The 23,162-nt window shown below is 44.2% G+C and overlaps 2 protein-coding genes and 1 long non-coding RNA gene across 6 annotated transcripts in view; all 3 read right to left on the bottom strand.

The window, feature by feature from the left end:
* Nucleotides 1-11,981, bottom strand: part of LOC110536477 (phosphatidate cytidylyltransferase 1) — a 51,963-nt gene extending 39,982 nt beyond the window's left edge. The window contains exons 1-2 of the mRNA XM_036936508.1: nucleotides 11,857-11,981; nucleotides 11,646-11,746 (exon numbers count right to left, since the gene is read on the bottom strand). Coding sequence (XP_036792403.1) covers nucleotides 11,646-11,705 — 60 coding nt within the window. The 5' untranslated portion in view covers nucleotides 11,706-11,746; nucleotides 11,857-11,981. The remainder of the gene's footprint in view (nucleotides 1-11,645; nucleotides 11,747-11,856) is intronic.
* Nucleotides 11,982-14,041: 2,060 nt separating this feature from the next.
* LOC118937420 lies at nucleotides 14,042-15,898 on the bottom strand. The gene is made up of 3 exons (XR_005034755.1): nucleotides 15,838-15,898; nucleotides 15,513-15,702; nucleotides 14,042-15,238 (listed from the first exon to the last, which is right to left on the bottom strand). It is a non-coding gene; the product is annotated as an uncharacterized LOC118937420 (long non-coding RNA).
* A 1,391-nt stretch (nucleotides 15,899-17,289) lies between these two features.
* wdfy3 (WD repeat and FYVE domain containing 3) overlaps nucleotides 17,290-23,162 on the bottom strand; it is a 218,094-nt gene continuing 212,221 nt past the window's right edge. For all 4 annotated transcript variants that reach the window (XM_036936512.1, XM_036936513.1, XM_036936510.1 and 1 more), the window contains 4 exons: nucleotides 20,267-20,554; nucleotides 19,933-20,044; nucleotides 18,985-19,182; nucleotides 17,290-18,423 (listed from right to left, as the gene is read on the bottom strand). In XM_036936512.1, coding sequence (XP_036792407.1) covers nucleotides 18,303-18,423; nucleotides 18,985-19,182; nucleotides 19,933-20,044; nucleotides 20,267-20,554 — 719 coding nt within the window. In that variant the 3' untranslated portion in view covers nucleotides 17,290-18,302. The remainder of the gene's footprint in view (nucleotides 18,424-18,984; nucleotides 19,183-19,932; nucleotides 20,045-20,266; nucleotides 20,555-23,162) is intronic.

Below are 23,162 nucleotides of genomic sequence, written 5' to 3' on the forward strand. Positions count from 1 at the left end.
AAATGTTAGACGTTTGCTGAAACGCCATCTCAGGTACTAATTAATTAATTTCCCCAAACATCTTATCAAATTAAAACACATCAATCATAATAATGTAATCCCGCCTCAAAATTAAACTCTGCATACAAATGAAACACACAAACATCAAATAAATCTAATTTTGCGACAACCGAGATCACACTAATGTGACATATTCAAAACACTACTATCAGAAGCTATTTCAGAGACCAATATGTTGTTGTTTCACTGTATATTTGTTTGTATACTCAGAGGGGAACACAAACGCAACAACAACAACAAAAAATGTTGTTTTATATTTCAACATGGTCTGATTGCAAAGTGAACATTTACGCAATTAGTGTTTGCACTTGTGATGAGATAAATTGAGCTTAGCTTGTCGAACAGTGTCACATTTCATTTGTACACAATATATTTTAGTTGTGAAGGTGGCTTGTCCAAATGTTTGTTATAGAATTGCAATGGGAGTGTGAAGAAACAACATGTGCCAGTTGTATTGCAGATTTGGTGTCTGGTTCTTCTAAATGAGTTACAGTTTTGGGTCATTGTGCCTTTATGGTCCAGTTTTAGTGAGTAAACAATTGGGACAAACTGTATTAAGTCTCTCTCTCTCTCTCTGTGTGTGTAATCTGAGGGAAATGTGTGTCTCTAATATGGTCATACATTTGGCAGGAGGTTAGGAAGTGCAGCTCATTTTCTAACCTCATTTTGTGGGCAGTGTGCACATAGCCTGTCTTCTCTTGAGTGACAGGTCTGCCTACGGTGGCCTCTCTCCTTTTAGTTTCTCATGATTTGGTTGGATTCTCTCCATGGCTTCCCTCAACTAAAACCACCCTAAATAAGGAGAGAGACGAAAGATTGCACTCTAAAATTAGCGAAAGGTCAGAGGCTCAGTCACCAGTCCTAATGAGCAGGGTAAATTGGGAGCGAGTTGGGTTGAGGAGGGGACTGTGTGTGTGGTGTGTGTGCATCAGTGTTCGTGTGTGCTGGGTTGAGAAGCTGTGACATTGTGCTGTGTCACTGCCGTGTTCAGTGTGTTTGTTCAATGTGTGTGTGTGTGTGTGTGTGTGCACGTGTGTGTGTGTGTATCTGGTCTCAGACAGACAAGGAGTCCGTGGTTTCCTTCATGAAAGAGGAGAATCCTACTCAACCTTTAATGAAGGAAGAAGACACTTTGTACGTCCGTAATTGCACCCTGTGCCCTATATAGTGCACTACTCTAGTCAAACGTAGTGCACTATATAGGGCACAGGGTGCAATTACGTACGTAATTGTGTCATTTAGGGCGTAGCGCTGAGTGATGAGGAGACACAACCAGGGAAAACCTGCAGACTGGGACACCTAGCACAAAGAGCTGTATATTAGGAGAGATGCTATTGGTTCAGTCTGAAACTTCCTTTTAGATAATAATGAGTAAGACGGCACGGGCGGACGGGGGCCTGATCCCAAAACGACACGAACCCGATCCCAAAACGACACGGACCCGATCCCAAAACGACACGGACCCGATCCCAAAACGACACGGACCCGATCCCAAAACGACAAGGGCGGGGAGGACCTGATCCCAAAACGACACGGACCCGATCCCAAAACGACACGGACCCGATCCCAAAACGACACGGGCGGGGAGGACCCGATCCCAAAACGACACGGGCGGGGAGGACCCGATCCCAAAACGACACGGGCGGGGAGGACCCGATCCCAAAACGACACGGGCGGGGAGGACCCGATCCCAAAACGACACGGGCGGGGAGGACCCGATCCCAAAACGACACGGACCCGATCCCAAAACGACACGGACCCGATCCCAAAACGACACGGACCCGATCCCAAAACGACACGGACCCGATCCCAAAACAACACGGACCCGATCCCAAAACGACACGGGCGGGGAGGACCCGATCCCAAAACGACACGGACCCGATCCCAAAACGACACGGACCCGATCCCAAAACGACACGGACCCGATCCCAAAACAACACGGACCCGATCCCAAAACGACACGGGCGGGGAGGACCCGATCCCAAAACGACACGGACCCGATCCCAAAACGACACGGACCCGATCCCAAAACGACACGGACCCGATCCCAAAACGACATGGGCGGGGAGGACCTGATCCCAAAACGACACGGGCGGGGAGGACCTGATCCCAAAACGACACGGACCCGATCCCAAAACGACACGGACCCGATCCCAAAACGACACGGACCCGATCCCAAAACGACACGGACCCGATCCCAAAACAACACGGGCGGGGAGGACCCGATCCCAAAACGACATGGACCCGATCCCAAAACGACACGGGCGGGGAGGACCTGATCCCAAAACGACACGGACGGGGAGGACCTGATCCCAAAACGACACGGACGGGGGGGGGACCCGATCCCAAAACGACACGGGCGAGGAGGACCTGATCCCACATTAACAGAATGATGCTCAGACATTTAAAATGTCAAACAAAAACCAAATGATTGCAAAGTTAAACCACACAACTATGCACAAGGACTACTTTTAACAATTTCCACTGAAAATGTTACTAAAAAAACGATTTACCTGAACAGCGCAGATGCAAAGTTTGGTAACAGAATAAAGGTTTGTGTTCGGCGTTTTATGGTTTTACATTTTAAAGTGAAAAATGAGTCTCAGAATCATTCTGTTACTGAGGAAGTGCCCAAATATAGGCATAGTGTTAAAAAATGTTGTTGTAATTTAGCATTTTGTATTTTGTAATCCAGGTGAGTCAAGTAAGAACAAATTCTTATTCACAATGACGGCCTGGCAAAAGGCTGTGAGATACCTCTGCAAAATATGGTTGGTTACAGTTGACTCAAATACTAGGTTACTAGATTGTTGTTACACAATGATTTAACAATGTCACTACAGTAGGATGCTAAATACTCGATTGTTGCAACTCAAATAGGTCTACTAGTGTAGATTCTCAAATCGTTAGGATAAATTTCCCTCTAGAAAATAGCCTATTTAAACACAAAACTGGATGGTACAATTACAGTATACAGGCTATAGCATAGCCCTAAGATATAGGTCAGTGTTTCCCCTATATTCATTGCCACCACTCCACCAAAAAATATTTACAATAATTTGATGAATCCTTAGAATCGGACATTATTGCCATTATCTCAATATAAATGTCAAATCAGGGAGGTAATGGCTAATTTCTGTCTGAAATAAGTAGTCTATGTTCAGGAAAACAGAGATGATCAAACAATATTATATTTGTATCAAGAATCAACAACAAGTGGGACACAATCATGAAGTGGAACGACATTTATTGGATATTTCAAACTTTTTTAACAAATCAAAAACTGAAAAATTGGGCGTGCAAAATTATTCAGCCCCTTTACTTTCAGTGCAGCAACCTCTCTCCAGAAGTTCAGTGAGGATCTCTGAATGATCCAATGTTGACCTAAATGACTAATGATGATAAATACTATCCACCTGTGTGTAATCAAGTCTCCGTATAAATGCACTTGCACTGTGATAGTCTCAGAGTTTATACCATTACAATACATTCACAGATTTCACAACACACTGTGTGCCCTCAGGCCCCTACTCCACCCCTACCACATATCTACAGTACTAAATCCATGTGTATGTATAGTGCGCATGTTATCGTGTGTGTGTGCACCAATGTTTGTGTTGCGTCACAGTCCCCCCACTGTTCCATAAGGTGTTTTTCAAAATCTGATTCTACTTTTTGCGTCAGTTACTTGATGTGGAATAGAGTTCCATGTAGTCATGGCTCTATGTAGTACTGTGGAATAGAGTTCCATGTAGTCATGGCTCTATGTAGTACTGTGCAATAGAGTTCCATGTAGTCATGGCTCTATGTAGTACTGTGGAATAGAGTTCCATGTAGTCATGGCTCTATGTAGTACTGTGGAATAGAGTTCCATGTAGTCATGGCTCTATGTAGTACTGTGGAATAGAGTTCCATGTAGTCATGGCTCTATGTAGTACTGTGCACCTCCCATAGTCTGTTCTGGACTTGGGGACTGTGAAGAGACCTCTGGTAGCATGTCTTGTGGGGTATGCATATGGGGTGTCCCGAGCTGTGTGCCAGTAGTTTAGACAGACATCTCGGTGCATTCAACATGTCAATACCTCTCTTAAATACAAGTAGTGATGAAGTCAATCTCTCCTCCACTTTGAGCCAGGAGAGATTGACATGCATATTATTAATGTTAGCTCTCTGTGTACATCCAAGGGCCAGTTGTGCTGCCCTGTTCTGAGCCAATTGCAATTTTCCTAAGTCCTTTTTTGTGGCACCTGACCACACGACTGAACAGTAGTCCAAGTGTTACAAAACTAGGGCCTGTAGGACCTGCCTTGTTGATAGTGTTGTTAAGAAGGTAGAAAATAGGGCCTGTAGGACCTGCCTTGTTGATAGTGCTGTTAAGGAAGTAGAAATTAGGGCCTGTAGGACCTGCCTTGTTGATAGTGTTGTTAAGAAGGTAGAAACTAGGGCCTGTAGGACCTGCCTTGTTGATAGTGCTGTTAAGAAGGTAGAAACTAGGGCCTGTAAGGACCTGCCTTGTTGATAGTGATGTTAAGGCAGAGCATCACTTTATTATGGACAGACTTTTCCCCATCTTAGCTACTACTGCATCAATATGTTTTGACAATAACAATTTACAATCTAGTGTTACTCCAAGCAGTTTAGTCATCTCAACTTGCTCAATTTCCACATTATTTATTACAAGATTTAGTGAGTGTTTTGTTCCAAATACGATGCTTTAAGTTTTAGAAATATTTAGGGCGAACTTATTCCTTGCCACCCGTTCTGAAACTAACTGCAACTCTTTGTTAAGTGTATAGTGTTGAGTCATCCGCATACATAGACACTCTGGCTTTTCTCAAAGTCAAAGTGGCATGTCGATAGTAAAGAATGAAAAAAGTAAAGGGGCCTAAACAGCTTCCCTGGGGAATTCCTGATTCTAACTGGATTATATTTGAGAGGCTTCCATGAAAGAACACCCTCTGTGTTCTGTTAAAACAAGTAACTCTTTATCCACATTATAGAAGGGGGTGTAAAGACATGACAATTTTTCGAGCAGCAGACTATAATCGACAATGTCAAAAGCTGCACTGAAGTCTAACATTGTTAGTGGAGAATCAATTGATTTCCCTCAGTTGTTCTACGCAGATGAATCACTCTCCCTACTAAAAACGGGCCGTGCACAGCTTTGTAGGTGGAAACGGAATACACGTGTTCCTGAGAGAGTCGGATCTTTCGGGGTCATAATTGGTAATAGCTCCAACCAGGCGAAATCTAGAGCCAAATCCATCGCTAGAAAAAAAACTAATTTTACCGCTACGTTTGTCCCAGACACTTAAAAGGTTACTCGCGTAACCACGGTTCTATGAAGTAGTGCCGCATTCAACTGACTTGAGGAAAACATTCTTTCAGATTGTCGCGAGCCACCACTGACTATGACTGCATTATGCAGTGCACTACAACCAGGGCCCATAGGACTCTGGTCAAAGGTAGTGTACTATATAGGGAATAGGGTGCCATTGGGGAAATATCCAGAGAGAAAAGGTCAAGCCTATTGACTGCCAGGTAGGCAGAAAAACATTCAGCAGAACAGAAACCAACACCACAGTCCCGTAGATTATTAGGTTCTGGAATGAAAGAGGAGAAAATGATTTACAAAAAGGGCATCAACAAATATGATAATAGTCTGGAAGCCTAATCACATTCAGCTACTGATTTAGACTTTAGTTTTATGCTGTCAGTTTTAACACGGTGCTAGCTGCGCTCCGGGGTGAAGGTCTTCCCATAGGCACAGATCTAGGATCTGGTTTTGACACGGTGCTAGCTGCACTCCGGGGTGAAGGTCTTCCCATAGGCACAGATCTAGGATCTGGTTTTGACACGGTGTTAGCTGCACTCCGGGGTGAAGGTCTTCCCATAGGCACAGATCTAGGATCTGGTTTTAACACGGTGTTAGCTGCACTCCGGGGTGAAGGTCTTCCCATAGGCACAGATCTAGGATCTGGTTTTAACACGGTGTTAGCTGCACTCCGGGGTGAAGGTCTTCCCATAGGCACAGATCTAGGATCTGGTTTTAACACGGTGTTAGCTGCACTCCGGGGTGAAGGTCTTCCCATAGGCACAGATCTAGGATCTGGTTTTAACACGGTGTTAGCTGCACTCCGGGGTGAAGGTCTTCCCATAGGCACAGATCTAGGATCTGGTTTTGACACGGTGTTAGCTGCACTCCGGGGTGAAGGTCTTCCCATAGGCACAGATCTAGGATCTGGTTTTAACACGGTGTTAGCTGCACTCCGGGGTGAAGGTCTTCCCATAGGCACAGATCTAGGATCTGGTTTTGACACGGTGCTAGCTGCACTCCGGGGTGAAGGTCTTCCCATAGGCACAGATCTAGGATCTGGTTTTGACACGGTGTTAGCTGCACTCCGGGGTGAAGGTCTTCCCATAGGCACAGATCTAGGATCTGGTTTTAACACGGTGTTAGCTGCACTCCGGGGTGAAGGTCTTCCCATAGGCACAGATCTAGGATCTGCTTCCCCTCAGTCAATCCTAGTGGTGAGGAATAGAAAAACCTAGGATCAGCGTGTAGGGGGCAACTTCATCTTAGACCTACTGGCTTGACAGCATTAATGTCTGCATGCATCAATGTCTGAATGCAGGGCCTGAGCAATGCATAGTCTCCATAGACATGTCTTAAACAACACAGTGGAGGGGGAGGGAGAACTGTAACCAGCAGGCCACGGCATATGGTTTACATTGTTTTAATGCTCATCAAACCGCTCATGCCCTGTGGTTGGGGTTAGGGTTGCCATGGTAGCCAAAATAATGGCCGGACCAGCATTTTTATACATGACCCCCTAAGCATGATGGGATTTTAATTGCAATTAACTCAGGAACTACACCTGTGTGGAAGCACCTGCTTTCAATATACAGTACTTTTTATCCCACATTTACTCAAGTGTTTCCATTATTTTGGCAGTTACATGTATGCATGTACAGTACCAGTCAAAAGTTTGGACACACCGACTCATTCAAGGATTTTTCTTTATTTTTTTACATTGAAGAATAATAGTGAAGACATCAAAACTATGAAATAACAAATGGAATCACATAGTAAACATATATATTTTGAAAGTGTTACACAAATCAAAATGTATTTTATATTTGAGATTCTTCAACGTAACCACCCTTGGCCTTGATGACAGCTTTGCACACTCTTGGCATTCTCTCAACCAGCTTCATAAATGTGTGGAATTTCTTTCTTAATTCGTTTGAGCCAATCAGTTGTGTTGTAACAGAGTAGGGGTGGTATAGAGTAGATAGCCCTATTTGGTAAAAGGCCAAGTCAATATTATGGCAAGAACAGCTCAAGTAAGCAAAGAGAAACGACAGTCCATCATTACTTTAAGGCATGAAGGTCAGTCAATACAGAACATTTCAAGAACTTTGAAAGTTTCTTCAAGCACTGATGATGAAACTGGCTCAGAGGACCGCCAAAAGTAAGGAATACAGAGTTACCTCTGCTGCAGAGGATAATAAATTAATTAGAGTTACCAGCCTCAGAAATTGCAGCCCAAATAAATGCTTCACAGAGTTCAAGTTCAATCAACAGACACATCTCAACATCAACTGTTCAGAGGAGACTGTGTGAATCAGGCCTTCATGGTCAAATGGCTGCAAAGAGAACACCAATAAAATACACCAATAAGAAGAAGAGACTTGCTTGGGCCAAGAAACACGAGCAATGGACATTAGACCGGTGGAAATCTGTCCTTTGCTCTGATGAGTCCAAATTTGAGATTTTTGGTTCCAACTACCGTGTCCTTGTGTGGTTCCCACCATGAAGCATGGAGGAGGCGGTGTGGGGGTGCTTTGCTGGTGACAATGTCAGTGATTTATTTAGAATTCAAGGCACACTTAACCAGCATGGCTACCACAGCTTTATGCAGCGATACACATCCCATCTGGTTTGTGCTTAGTGGGACTATCATGTGTTTTTCAACAGGACAATGACCCAAAACACACCTCCAGGCTGTGTAAGGGCCATTTGACCAAGAAGGAGAGTGATGGAGTACTGCATCAGATGACCTGGCCTCCACAATCACCCAACCTCAAGCCAATTGAGATGGTTTGGGATGAGATGGATCGCAGAGTGAAAGAAAATCAGCCAACAAGTGCTCAGCATATGTGGGAACTCCTTCAAGACTGTTGTAAAATTAGTCCAGGTGAAGCTGGTTGAGAGAATGCCAATCGTGTGCAAAGCTGTCATCAAGGGAAAGGGTGTCTACTTTGAAGAATCTAAAATAAAAAATATATTTTGAACACTCTTTTGGTTACTACATGATTCAAACTGCAGTCATTTATGTCTGAGATGATATGAACATGACTGGGCATTCAAACATAGCTGTATCTATTCATCATCATCATCAATAGTGTCTCCCAGGTCTTCCTCACATTTGTGTTTGACATGTTTTGTGTCATCAGGAAAAGTCTCTATCAACCCTTGATACAGTTTAGAAATCAACTTTGGAGGTTTGTCAGACTCCCTTAAAATAGTTTTAATCTTTGAAGCATCTGGCTTGTCCAGTGTTTGCTGCACAGAGATAATAAATTGTTGTATCTGCAAATATTCACCTCCTCTCAGTCACAGACTGGTCTTCCCTGGCTGCCTGACCCTGCTGAGACCCCTGTCACCATCTGATCCTCATAAGATGAGGCATGACAAATAATTATCTTGCTGTACATTATATGAGAATATAAATTAATGGTTCAATAATTGAAATAACCATTATTTCAAGATCCCAGACTGTAGCCTACCGATGATGTCAAGAAGGAACTTCACTGGAATTGTTAATATACTGCAAGACTCATCTGAGCTCCGTAGACTGGTCTTCCCTGGCTGTCTGACCCTGCTGGGACCTCTGTCACCATCTGATCCTGGTAAGACACGATGAGCATAGTGTTGTGTACTGACTGACTGGGCACCATGACAGTGAAGTCTGTAGAGCTGTTGTTTTGTTTTACTGTGTCAGTGTTAAAAGTAGGGAATTAGATAGGGAAACTGACAAATCAATAACACCATAATTTGCAAATAAATTCATTAAAAATCCTACAATGTGATTTTCGGGATTTCTTTTTCTCATTTTGTCTGTCATAGTTGAAGTGTACCTATGATGGAAATTACAGGCCTCTCTCATCTTTTTAAGTGGGAGAACTTGCACAATTGGTGGCTGACTAAATACTTTTTTGCCCCACTGATCACCCCCAAAGCCAATTCCTCATTTGGTCGTCTTTCCTTCCAGTTCTCTGCTGCCAATGACTGGAACAAACTGCAAAAATCACTGAAGCTGGAGACTCATATCTCCCTCACTAACTTTAATCACCAGCTGTCAGAGCAGCTCACAGATCACTGCACCTGTACATAGCCCATCTGTAAACAGCCCATCTATCTACTTACCTCATCCCCATACTGTATTTATTTATTTATTTAGCTCCTTTGCACCCCAGTATCTCTACCTGCACATTCATCTTCTGCCGATCTACCATTCCAGTGTTTAATTGCTATATTGTAATTACTTCGCCACCATGGCCTATTTATTTCTTTAACTTACCTCATTTGCACTCACTGTATATAGACTTTTTGTTTTATTTTGTTCTACTGTATTATTGACTGTATGTTTTGTTTATTCCATGTGTAACTCTGTGTTGTTGTTTGTGTCGAACTGCTTTGTTTTATCTTGGCCAGGTCGCAGATGCAAATGAGAACTTGTTCTCAACTAGCCTACCTGGTTAAATAAAGGCGGAACACATATATATATATATCACTATATAACACTTTTTTTAGGTCCCACTGGTTGCCCCAACACATAATGACATGAAAGTAAATTCTGACAGTGTAAAAGGCCCTCAGGTTGAAGGTCCTAAAATGCTGTATTCTAAACCAATTTGAAGAGAAACATTGTTTTTGATAAGATTAAAGATTCTCTCATGGGACACTATTTACATTTTTGGGGGACCCCACATGGGTCCCGGACCCCAAGTTTGGGAACCACTGTACTACTGTACTAGCCTCTCTCCCTGCTTGCTTCAATGCTTCCTCTCTCTGTGTAGAACCTCTCTCCCTGCTTGCTTCATTGCTCCGTCTCTCTGTGTAGAACCTCTCTCCCTGCTTGCTTCAATTCTGTGTAGAACCTCTCTCCCTGCTTGCTTCAATTCTTCCTCTCTCTGTGTAGAACCTCTCTCCCTGCTTGCTTCAATGCTTCCTCTCTCTGTGTAGAACCTCTCTCCCTGCTTGCTTCAATTCTTCCTCTCTCTGTGTAGAACCTCTCTCCCTGTTTGCTTCAATTCTTCCTCTCTCTGTGTAGAACCTCTCTCCCTGTTTGCTTCAATACTTCCTCTCTGTGTGTAGAACCTCTCTCCCTGCTTCCTCTCTCTGTGTAGAACCTTTCTCCCTGCTTGCTTCAATACTTCCTCTCTCTGTGTGTAGAACCTCTCTCCCTGCTTGCTTCAATGCTGCCTCTCTCTGTGTGTAGAACCTCTCTCCCTGCTTGCTTCAATGCTGCCTCTCTGTGTGTCTCCTTTACCTCCTTCATTGCAGCCTGACTCTCCACTGTCCGTCTCACTACTCTCTGTAAAGCAACGTTATTTTGTTATGATAACTTATAGTAGCCCACATTTTTTGATTATAGCTAGCTTAATTTCAGTCAACTACTCCTGCTGAGGTCAGGCTCTGTACAACGTTAGCTTCATCCTTCCAGCCAGTTAGTTATAACTAATTACCTGGCTTCTAGCTAGACATCTGACTGAAATTCCAGAGACTATTTACCAGTTGTACACTTAATCTCCATGAGTCAGGGTTTTTTTTTATTAGGGGATGTCTGTTGACACAAAAGGAGTCGAGGGATGTAACCCACCACCCTCCACCCCCAAAAAATACTTACTATAGCAGTTTTGCACAGATCCATACAACTATGGGTGCCTCATCCTACGAAACTACACCGAGTTACGCTTCCACAGGCTAGATAGATAATTTGGTTAATTGCCTCGTCTTCCATGAACCAACCTTGACCTTTTCAAGGTGTGTCAATGTAACATTTTTATTTATTCCTGAAATGCATTTCTCGCTGATATGAAAGATATGGTCCTTATGCTTCCAAAAGCGTACAGTAAATGATACCGTACCGTAAAATGTTCATAAGGAAACGTCGGGGGATCTTAACCTCACAGAAGACACCTTCGCCCGGTGACTTGTGTGTGTGAGCTGAGTCTCTCGATACTAGCATGTTAGATAGCAATGTGTGGCTGTCAGGCAAGTCTTCAGGGAAACAGACTTAACACCACTATTTGCTAAAAATTGAAATTTTACAGGAAAAAATAAGAAGTTCTGAAATAAATGCAGATATGACAATATAACATTCACATGAGCCATTTCGCTCGCTAATGTTGAATATTGACCATGATTTGGCCAATGTTAGTTAAACTAGCAAGCTATGGTAATTATCAAGGAATGAGGTCAAGTTGTCCGTCGTTGTCCCGCTAGCCCCAAGTACAACAACTTTAACACGCGACAAGAGACAAAACACCTATTTCCACTTGGTCCTGTGTCTTACCTTGTTTCCACTAACGCTGTCGGGTTCCGCTCCTCTTCCTCTCATCCTTAATTCAGTCATGTCTTTCTCCTTATAGTTAACTCAACACATTAAAAACGACCCTGGAATAAAAACAAGAAGTTAAGAGGATTTTCGGCTATTATTGAAATAACCGTCCGTTTCTGCAATATTGATGTATATTGTGACAGATCATTAACAGAAAAGAAGGAACCTTCTCTCAACCGAATGTGTTGCATTTGTTTATCGCCGCAGTTGTTCGGTGGCGCTGCGGTGAACGAACAGCCTATCCCGAACGACCGGTCTATCCGAACAGCCTATCCCGAACGACCGGTCTATCCGAACAGCCTATCCCGAACGACCGGTCTATCCGAACAGCCTATCTCCGAAGTCTCTTTCTGACTGACTCAACGAGGGAGCTCTATTAACCTGAACCGCGGGTGAACTGATTTTATGTCCCGTGAACCGGCAAATGTGGTGAGGGAGAAGCGCCCTCTTAAAATCGAATAGTAATCTGCGACGTTTGGTCATGTTGTCAATAATAAAGCTGCATGGTGCGTCCAGAATTATACAACATATATTTTCCATAAAATCATTCAGTGGGAAGGCATTTTTATTTTACTTTTTTTTTTAAAGCATTCACTTTTGCATGTGAAAACATGTGAAAACTACTCATTACTCCACGTGCTTAGTCTAGAATTGGCTACCTCATTTTTATTTTGAGCCAATTTCACCACGGCCTATGACCTGGGTACCTGGCTCACCCCCGGGAGGCAGTTCCGTTCCAAAACGAATGCAATCACTGGGGTAAACCCGAGCATGATAATCGAATCCCCTCAATACTGGCTTGAAATAGCGCTGCTTCTTCCGCTCCGCAGTGGCGACACAACAGCGCAGATGGTGATACAAAGACAGGACTGCATTGTTGGCACTATTGCATTTTCTGTGAAGGTATTTTCCTGTTGATAGCCTGTCGTCACGTGACCTATAGTAACCGTGTATGTAAATTATGCTTTTCATTTATCGAAGTGTAAATTAATCCTGACGCCAAAGAAATCTACTCTTCTCAAAATGTTCTGCTGATAAACACAAAAAGTACCCTTTGCAGATAATAATTCATCCCTGGGATGAAAACGGTTCTCTTAGAACTGGTAGTTGGAGTTTTGGGCCAATAACCGGAAAGTTGCTAGATCGAATCCCCATTCTGCCCCTGAACAAGGCTCCCTGGGGAGCCGAAGACGTGGATGTTAAGGCAGCCCCCTCCCCTGATTCAGAGGGGTTAGGTTAAATTACTTCCCCCAAACCAGGATATAGGATAAACCAGTGCTATATATATATTTTTTTTAATTAACTAGCGACGCTGGGCCAATTGTGCGCTGCCTTGGATTCAAACCAGGGACTGCAGTGACACCTCTTGCACTGAGGATGCAGTGCCTTAGACTGCACCGCCACTCGGTATTACATTCTGAAGTAAATATGGCTCTGGGATCAACGTGTGTCAATGTAACAGTATAACTTTAGACCGTCCCTCGCCCCCATACCCGGGCGCGAACCACATCAACAACAGCCACCCACGAAGCACCCATCGCTCCACAAAATCCACGGCCCTTGCAGAGCAAAGGTCTCAGAGAAAGTGACGTCACCGATTGAAACGCTATTTAGCGCGCACCGTTAACTAAGCTAGCCGGTTCACATCCGTTACATCAACATAACAGCAGTATTGGTTTACATACGTTACGAATAAAACACACATACACACACAGCTCTAATTGGTGGTAAACAGCAAGTATTTAATGAAATTATACGTACCAGATCTATTGTATTATTGTTACAGTTTCTGTAGGGGTTATTCTACGGTTCTTCTCATTGTTGTACTGAACACATATACACAATGAACATTCAGCTATCATCACAGATTGCACACTAGATACTGTAGTAATGCAGTCTAATACAAGACCATCAAAAATAATACATTATTTAAATTTGATCAGTCCTTATTTTATTTTTTTTTCCCATAAAGAATAGAAAAAGGCCACCCAGAGTTGGGGTACATCTCCAGCACTCCCATCGTAACTGTACACCGACCTATCGCTTCGGGGGGGGGGGGGGGGGGGGGGGGGGGGGGGGGGGGGGTTAATAATGGCTTAAAAACAAACTCATAAGACTGACAATGCGTTGAAAAAAAAAAAAAAAAAATCACGAAAACAAAACAAAAAATAAACAACAAAAATAATGTAATAAAACATGTTCAATGCAACTGGACACAAAGTCAGTTGTGTTAATCCACACACAACACGTAACAACTTCCTGACATAAAAAAAAAAAAAAAAATGAAAAACTCAAGTTATTATTTGCATAAATACTTTATACAGTTCATTTCACTCTGGAGAAGAAATGCCTTTTCTTAAAAAAAAAAATGATAGCCTGACAACATAACATTTGCATTCGATAAAAATCATGATTTGTATTCCTTTCTAAACTTTTTTGTTTGTTATTATTTTTATTTTTTTGTACACGGAGAAGGTGGAAATAATGAACTCAGATGAATAATAATAATAATAATAATAACAATAATAAGCCATCTGGTTTATTTTGAAGTTGCTTAGTAACAGACATGTTATCAGCTGGCTGTTATGATACAGTACATACCTAGAGTGATTTACCAATAGTAATAAGAGTGCATTATTACACGGAGGGAAGGGGGTGGGGGGTGGGGAGTCGTCACACTGTAATCGATCATTAACAACTCATTGACTGCACTTGTGTAACAGCTCAAAGTGTTTTACCTGTCAGAAGAGACTCTCCAAAAAAAAAAAGATACAAAAAATAAAAAATAAAGTGTAAAAAATAAAAAGTGATTTCTAGTAAAGAAAGCAGCACTTCAATGCACTGTTGCCCACAGCATCATCAAACATACAGAACACGACGAATGAACGAGGAGGGATGCAGATCCATGACGAATCATGACCACAAACAAACTATGTTCGCATTTCACGGTCCCCACATATACATCGAGAACTACTTCTAACATACGCAGCTAGCTAACGACATCTCAGAGTGAAATGTGACGAGCAAATCGCTTTTCTTGTGACCGACAGAGGATTTCATGCTGCAATCAACTATAGAGATCGTCCTCAGTCAAATATATATATATATATATCTCGAGGTGATCCTTGTATCCCCAAACGTTCCAGATACAACTGTACAACCTAACTTGCTTTCATCTTAGTAGATGTAAAACACCTAGAACAATTTAGATTATCTCTCACTAACACACACTACTGGGTCTCATCTGTAGTTCTACTGCAGCTATTCCATAGGTCTACATATTAGAATCAATGTATAAATTAGTGTAATGCTACTCTTTCTCATCCACTTAGACGGGGGGGAGCAGAGGTCCTGACCTAGACGGGGGGGAGCAGAGGTCCTGACCTAGACGGGGGGGAGCAGAGGTCCTGACCTAGACGGGGGGGAGCAGAGGTCCTGACCTAGACGGGGGGAGCAGAGGTCCTGACCTAGACGGGGAGAGCAGAGGTCCTGACCTAGACGGGGAGAGCAGAGGTCCTGACCTAGACGGGGAGAGCAGAGGTCCTGACCTAGACGGGAGGAGCAGAGGTCCTGACCTAGACGGGGGGGAGCAGAGGTCCTGACCTAGACAAGGGGGGAGCAGAGGTCCTGACCTAGACGGGGAGAGTAGAGGTCCTGACCTAAACGGGGGGAGCAGAGGTCCTGACCTAGACGGGAGGAGCAGAGGTCCTGACCTAGACGGGGAGAGCAGAGGTCCTGACCTAGACGGGGGGGAGAGCAGAGGTCCTGACCTAGACGGGGAGAGCAGAGGTCCTGACCTAGACGGGGAGAGCAGGTCCTGACCTAGACGGGGGGGAGCAGAGGTCCTGACCTAGACGGGGAGAGTAGAGGTCCTGACCTAAACGGGGGGAACAGAGGTCCTGACCTAGACGGGGAGAGCAGAGGTCCTGACCTAGACGGGGGGAGCAGAGGTCCTGACCTAGACGGGGAGAGCAGAGGTCCTGACCTAGACGGGGAGAGCAGAGGTCCTGACCTAGACGGGGGGGAGCAGAGGTCCTGACCTAGACGGGGAGAGCAGGTCCTGACCTAGACGGGGGGGAGCAGAGGTCCTGACCTAGACGGGGAGAGTAGAGGTCCTGACCTAAACGGGGGGAACAGAGGTCCTGACCTAGACGGGGAGAGCAGAGGTCCTGACCTAGACGGGGGGAGCAGAGGTCCTGACCTAGACGGGGGGGAGCAGAGGTCCTGACCTAGACGGGGAGAGCAGAGGTCCTGACCTAGACGGGGAGAGCAGAGGTCCTGACCTAGACGGGGGGGGAGCAGAGGTCCTGACCTAGACGGGGGGGAGCAGAGGTCCTGACCTAGACGGGGGGGAGCAGAGGTCCTGACCTAGACGGGGAGAGCAGAGGTCCTGACCTAGACGGGGAGAGCAGAGGTCCTGACCTAGACGGGGAGAGCAGGTCCTTACCTAGACGGGGGGGGAGCAGAGGTCGCCGTACACTAATGCTATACACTATCTCTACAACACAGCAACTACAGTAGCATAGCAAGAGCAATGCAGTAATGAGATGAGATGTGATCAAAACAGATGAATCTATCACACATATATTGTGTATATTCTCTATATTCTATTTCAGATGATGAACCCATGATGATTTACCTGCAGGTGAAACACTAGTAATGTCCTATGGAGACCACAGATCAACGGAGGTATCAAATAAATATTGCTATGGTAACGGGAAGGAAAGCCTAGAAACCGAACTGTTTATTATCTACACATAGTCACTTTAATAACTCTACCTACATGTACATATTACCTCAATTACCTCGACTAACCGGTGCCCCCCGCACATTGACTCTGTACCGGTACCCCCTGTATATAGCCTCCACATTGACCCAGTACCTCCTGTATATAGCCTCCACATTGACCCAGTACCTCCTGTATATAGCCTCCACATTGACCCAGTGCCTCCTGTATAAAGCCTCCACATTGACCCAGTGCCTCCTGTATAAAGCCCCGCTATTGTTATTTTACTGCTGCTCTTTAATTATTTGTTACTTAAAAAAAAAAAAAATTAACTCAACAATTATTTTACTTGACACTTCTTTTTTTTCTTACAACTGTATTGTTTAGTTAAAGGGCTTGTAATTAAGCATTTCACGGTAAGATCTACACATGTTGTATTAAGCATTTCACGGTAAGATCCACACCTGTTGTATTAAGCATTTCACGGTAAGATCCACACCTGTTGTAATTAAGCATTTCACGGTAAGATCCACACCTGTTGTAATTAAGCATTTCACGGTAAGATCCACACCTGTTGTATTCGGCGCATGTGACAAATAAACAAATAACATTTGATTTGATATGATATTTTCTCCAGTCTTGATAAAAACAACAACAACAATAACATAATCTGGGAACTAAACTGTTTGGAGGGGGGGAGAGGGGGGGGGGGGGGGGGGGGGGGGGGGGGGGGGGGGTACGTGTTCCAAACTAAAGCCTGCATGGTAGATAAAAGACAAGACAAGGTTAGCTCATCATACATACTACTCAGCGTGATATATATATATATATATATATATATCGAAACAATTTGGCGAAGAAAATAAAAAGACATTGACGCAAACTCACTTTAATGGCAGTCGCTTGACACTGTGGGCAACTCACACATCAAACTCACACATTGTAATAAAAAGAAAATAGTAAAAATAAATGAAGAAGTCATTGCATAACTAGAAACTGTAATGTCAACCCACAAACACTTATTACTATCATTATAACATTCATAGTCCTACCCCCCCCCCCCCCCCCCCCCCCCCGTCATTATCATCGTCCACATCCCAAATAGCGTCCCTAATTCTCTATAGTGGACTTGCTCTTTGCACCCTATTCTCATAGGACTCATGGTCAAAAGTAGTGCACTACGTAGGGAATAGGGTGCCATTTAGGAACGTGGCAATTCTCATTCCCTCTGGGCTTCCGTGACATTATAGACTAACATTACACACATTCCTTTAGTTTTTAAAGCCGGGAATGATTAGTCACAATCACTTTTTTTTTTTGTCCTCAACAACCATTAATATAATTATTTTCTACGTTTTTCCTCTCTCCCCCCCCCCCCCCCCCCCTCCTGCTCGTTAAAAAGGTCAATGTTAAGTATTTACAATATAAACAAGTTTTGAACTGAAGGAGTTTCCTGTTTGTCTCTAAGATCTAACGGTGATACACGGAGGATAGAGCTGAGGGTCAGCGGTTTTATTTTGTGACTGTGAAAGAAAGGGAGAAATTAGATTGTTTAACGAACTCTCCCCTCACACTCTTCTCTCTCTATTTGATAGGCTTTTTCTATCCATCCATCCATCCACCCCCCCCCCCCCCCCCTCCCCCCCAGTCTTCTTCATACTAAACTAACTACCACAGTTACGGAAACAATCGCCACAGTTCAAATCGGTGATCCCTTTTAGTCTATGTCATTCAGTGCGTTACATGTGGTTACTGGACAGGTGTGTGTAGAGGGGTGCACAGGTGGGGTATTTTTGGAGGTGTGTGTGTGGGGGGGGGGGGTGCGAGAGAGAGAACGGGCACAGCATAGGCTTTCCGCTGTAGTGGCGTGGGACCGAGGACCTTGGTTAGTTTCTGCATCCGTCCTCAGCGCTGCGCTCGTGCTGCAGGTTATAGTAACAGTTCTGACAGACCCTCACCGGGGATGAGATCTTCAGACGCTTGATCTCAGACTGGAAACGACTACACCTGGGAGAGATAGAAGAAAGAGAGAGATAGAAGAAAGAGAGAGACAGAGACAGAGAGAGACAGAGAGAGAGACAGAGAAAGAGAGAGAGACAGAGAGAGACAGAGACAGACAGAGAGAGAAGAGAGAGAGAGAGACACTAGTGCACAGTGCTTGGTCCCTGGTAAAACTCCTTGAGGTTATGTTTAGGGTTCATTGTTGGTTAACCATTTCATGTTAATTCGGCGTTAACCATTTCATCAGCCTTTTCCGACCATCTACAGGACTGATGCTGCAAACGATTGGGGCGACAGGTAACCTTGCGGTATGAGCGTTGGACCAGTAACCGAAAGGTTGCTGGTTCCAATACCCGAGAGAGACAAGGACGAAATCTCTGTCGATGTGCCCTTGATTAAGGCAAGTAACCCTAATTGGCTACCTGTTATTAAATGTGTTAATGTTTTAATTGTATCTGTCCCTTTAACAAATAAACACGATGACAATGATTATTGTTAATAATCGTTCTACATTAACCCAATTTTGTTTTGTTGGGGGGCCACGAACCCTGACTCGCAGAGACTTACTTCTGACAGAAGAGCTGTCCACAGTTCCTGCAGTGGTGACGTCTCTCTGTGAGGGAGAAGCGTACGGTACAGCCAGAACAGCTGTCCACAACCTCGTCCTTCACCCAGTGGTCAGCAGCAGAACGACCAGGCTGGTCACTCACCGACCAGCTGAACACTCTGCCACGACCATCACCCACCAGGATCTTACTGTGGTCCCTGGGGGAGGGGGAGAGACAAACACACACAGAGAGGAGAGAGAAGGGGAGGCAGGGAGAGAGAGAGTAGAGAGGTGAGAAAGAGAGAGAGAAGGGGAGGCAAGGAGAGAGAGTAGAGAGGTAGGAAAGAGAGAGAGAAGGGAGGTAGGAAAGAGAGAGAGAAGGGGAGGCAAGGAGAGAGAGAGTAGAGAGGTGAGAAAGAGAGAGAGAGAAGGGGAGGCAAGGAGAGAGAGTAGAGAGGTAGGAAAGAGAGAGAGAAGGGGAGGCAAGGAGAGAGAGTAGAGAGGGGGAGAAAGAGAGAGAGAGAAGGGGAGGCAAGGAGAGAGAGTAGAGAGGTAGGAAAGAGAGAGAGAAGGGGAGGCAAGGAGAGAGAGTAGAGAGGGGGAGAAAGAGAGAGAGAGACGGGGAGGCAAGGAGAGAGAGTAGAGAGGTAGGAAAGAGAGAGAGAAGGGGAGGCAAGGAGAGAGAGTAGAGAGGGGGAGAAAGAGAGAGAGAGACGGGGAGGCAAGGAGAGAGAGTAGAGAGGTAGGAAAGAGAGAGAGAGAAGGGGAGGCAATGAGAGAGAGTAGAGAGGTAGGAAAGAGAGAGAGAAGGGGAGGCAAGGAGAGAGAGTAGAGGGGTGTCTTCTGAATACTGTCTATATCTCTATACAACCTCCACCTCTAAAATGTCTTCTGAATGATGTCTCTGTCACATATACATTTCAATGCAGTGAGGCGCACACAGACAGACAGACAGACAGACCACCTACTTGGAGATGGCGAGGGATGTGATCTCGGCTGGGTGAGCGTTGTCCTTCCGGTTGAATGCAGTGTGCATGGTCAGTTTACTACGGAACACCAGCTGTCGCTCCCATCTGTAGCCTACACACACACACACAGAGTTTAGTGGCAGCACTTTAACAATGCACCAGCTAGAGGACACACACACACACACACACACACACACACAGCAACACCCACAGCAACACCCACAGCAACACCCACAGCAACACCCACAAACTCAGACCAACTGGAAAACACACCCAGCAGTATACATAACTCTGTGTTATTGGGTGATCTGCATTACTGTGGTTTGGTCTGTACCTGCTCTGAGCTGGTTATAGGGCCGTGCCTCCATGGTGGTGGGGTGTACGGGCTGGGGGACCCCCCCATGGCCTGCTATGGGGTGCGGAGGGTGAAGCTGGGGGTGAGGGTGGACCCCTGGTTTGAGGGGTGTCTGTCCCGTCTGTCCCTCGGAGTAGTTGACGAACACAAAGCCGTCCTTCTCGTCCAGGCTGAGGGTGTCTGACCAGCGTCGGGAGTCATCTGACCCGCTGTCCACTGACCAGGAGGCCCCTGGCCGACCCCCGGGGGCACCGGGACCCCTAGGAACTGCAGAAAAAAAACATTTTATTTTTGGGTTGCAAAGTAGTAAGAATAGGGTAGGTTTAGCTAATAAACTATAGAACTTAAGTCATCAAATATAAAATGAATGAAGATTAACATTCTCATACAAGCTCTACCTCTGTATGGGACAGTACAGAGACCGATTAAATGACTGACTGACTGACTGATTAACTGACTGACTGATTAACTGACTGACTGACCGATTAACTGACTGACTGACCGATTAACTGACTGACTGACCGATTAACTGACTGACTGACCGATTAACTGACCGATTAACTGACTGACTGACCAATTAACTGACTGACTGATTAACTGACTGGCTGATTAACTGACTGACCGACTGATTAACTGACTGACCGACTGATTAACTGACTGACCGACTGATTAACTGACTGACCGATTAACTGACTGAATGACTGATTAACTGACTGGCTGACTGATTAACTGACTGACCGACTGATTAACTGACTGATTAACTGACCGACTGATTAACTGACTGACTGATTAACTGACTGACCGACTGATTAACTGACTGACTGATTAACTGACTGATTGACCGACTGATTAACTAACTGACCGACTGATTGACCGACTGACTGATTAACTGACTGATTGACCGACTGATTAACTAACTGACTGATTAACTGACTGACCGACTGATTAACTGACTGACTGATTAACTGACTGATTGACCGACTGATTAACTAACTGACCGACTGATTGACCGACTGACTGATTAACTGACTGATTGACCGACTGATTAACTAACTGACCGACTGATTAACTAACTGACCAACTGATTGACCGACTGACTGATTAACTGATTGACCGACTGACTGATTAACTGACTGACCGCCTGATTAACTAACTGACCGACTGATTAACTAACTGACTGGCTGATTAACTGACTGGCTGATTAACTGACTGGCTGATTAACTGACTGGCTGATTAACTGACTGGCTGATTAACTGACTGACCGCCTGATTAACTAACTGACCGACTGATTAACTAACTGACCGACTGATTAACTGACTGGCTGATTAACTGACTGGCTGATTAACTGACTGGCTGATTAACTGACTGACTAACTGACTGACTGACTGATTAACTGACTGACTGACTGATTAACTGACTGACTGACTGATTAACTGACTGGCTGATTAACTGACTGGCTGAAAGCTCCAGGGCACCGGGACCCTCAGGATCTACAGACCATTAATGATGGGTGGTCGTCTGTACTCTTGAAAGGTCCTTTATACCAGATAGTGTCTGTTACAGGCATGTAGGAATCAAAACAGGATTATACCAGATAGTGTCTATTACAGGTATGTAGGAATCAAAACAGGATTATATCAGATAGTGTCTATTACAGGTATGTAGGAATCAAAACAGGATTATACCAGATAGTGTCTGTTACAGGCATGTAGGAATCAAAACAGGATTATACCAGATAGTGTCTATTACAGGTATGTAGGAATCAAAACAGGATTATACCAGATAGTGTCTGTTACAGGCATGTAGGAATCAAAACAGGATTATACCAGATAGTGTCTATTACAGGTATGTAGGAATCAAAACAGGATTATACCAGATAGTGTCTATTACAGGTATGTAGGAATCAAAACAGGATTATACCAGATAGTGTCTATTACAGGTATGTAGGAATCAAAACAGGATTATACCAGATAGTGTCTATTACAGGTATGTAGGAATCAAAACAGGATTATACCAGATAGTGTCTATTACAGGTATGTAGGAATCAAAACAGGATTATACCAGATAGTGTCTAATACAGGTATGTAGGAATCAAAACAGGATTATACCAGATAGTGTCTATTACAGGTATGTAGGAATCAAAACAGGATTATACCAGATAGTGTCTATTACAGGTATGTAGGAATCAAAACAGGATTATACCAGATAGTGTCTATTACAGGTATGTAGGAATCAAAACAGGATTATACCAGATAGTGTCTATTACAGGTATGTAGGAATCAAAACAGGATTATACCAGATAGTGTCTATTACAGGTATGTAGGAATCAAAACAGGATTATACCAGATAGTGTCTGTTACAGGCATGTAGGAATCAAAACAGGATTATACCAGATAGTGTCTATTACAGGTATGTAGGAATCAAAACAGGATTATACCAGATAGTGTCTATTACAGGTATGTAGGAATCAAAACAGGATTATACCAGATAGTGTCTATTACAGGTATGTAGGAATCAAAACAGGATTATACCAGATAGTGTCTATTACAGGTATGTAGGAATCAAAACAGGATTATACCAGATAGTGTCTATTACAGGTATGTAGGAATCAAAACAGGATTATACCAGATAGTGTCTGTTACAGGTATGTAGGAATCAAAACAGGAGAGATGGAGACCCACTACGTTGGTGGTAAAAATATTAGAATATAGTAGGTTTTAGCCAATTACCTATTCAACAAATGAAGTCATCAAATGATGAACATTGTCACACTGCCTTCATATAGGTAGGTCAACTGACTGACTGACTGGCTGGCTGGCTGACTAGCTAGCTGGCTGGCTAGCTGGATGACTGGCTGGCTGGATGACTTACTGGC

Source organism: Oncorhynchus mykiss, chromosome 11, assembly GCF_013265735.2.
Source record: "Oncorhynchus mykiss isolate Arlee chromosome 11, USDA_OmykA_1.1, whole genome shotgun sequence".
Classification (NCBI taxonomy): Eukaryota; Metazoa; Chordata; class Actinopteri; order Salmoniformes; family Salmonidae; genus Oncorhynchus; species Oncorhynchus mykiss.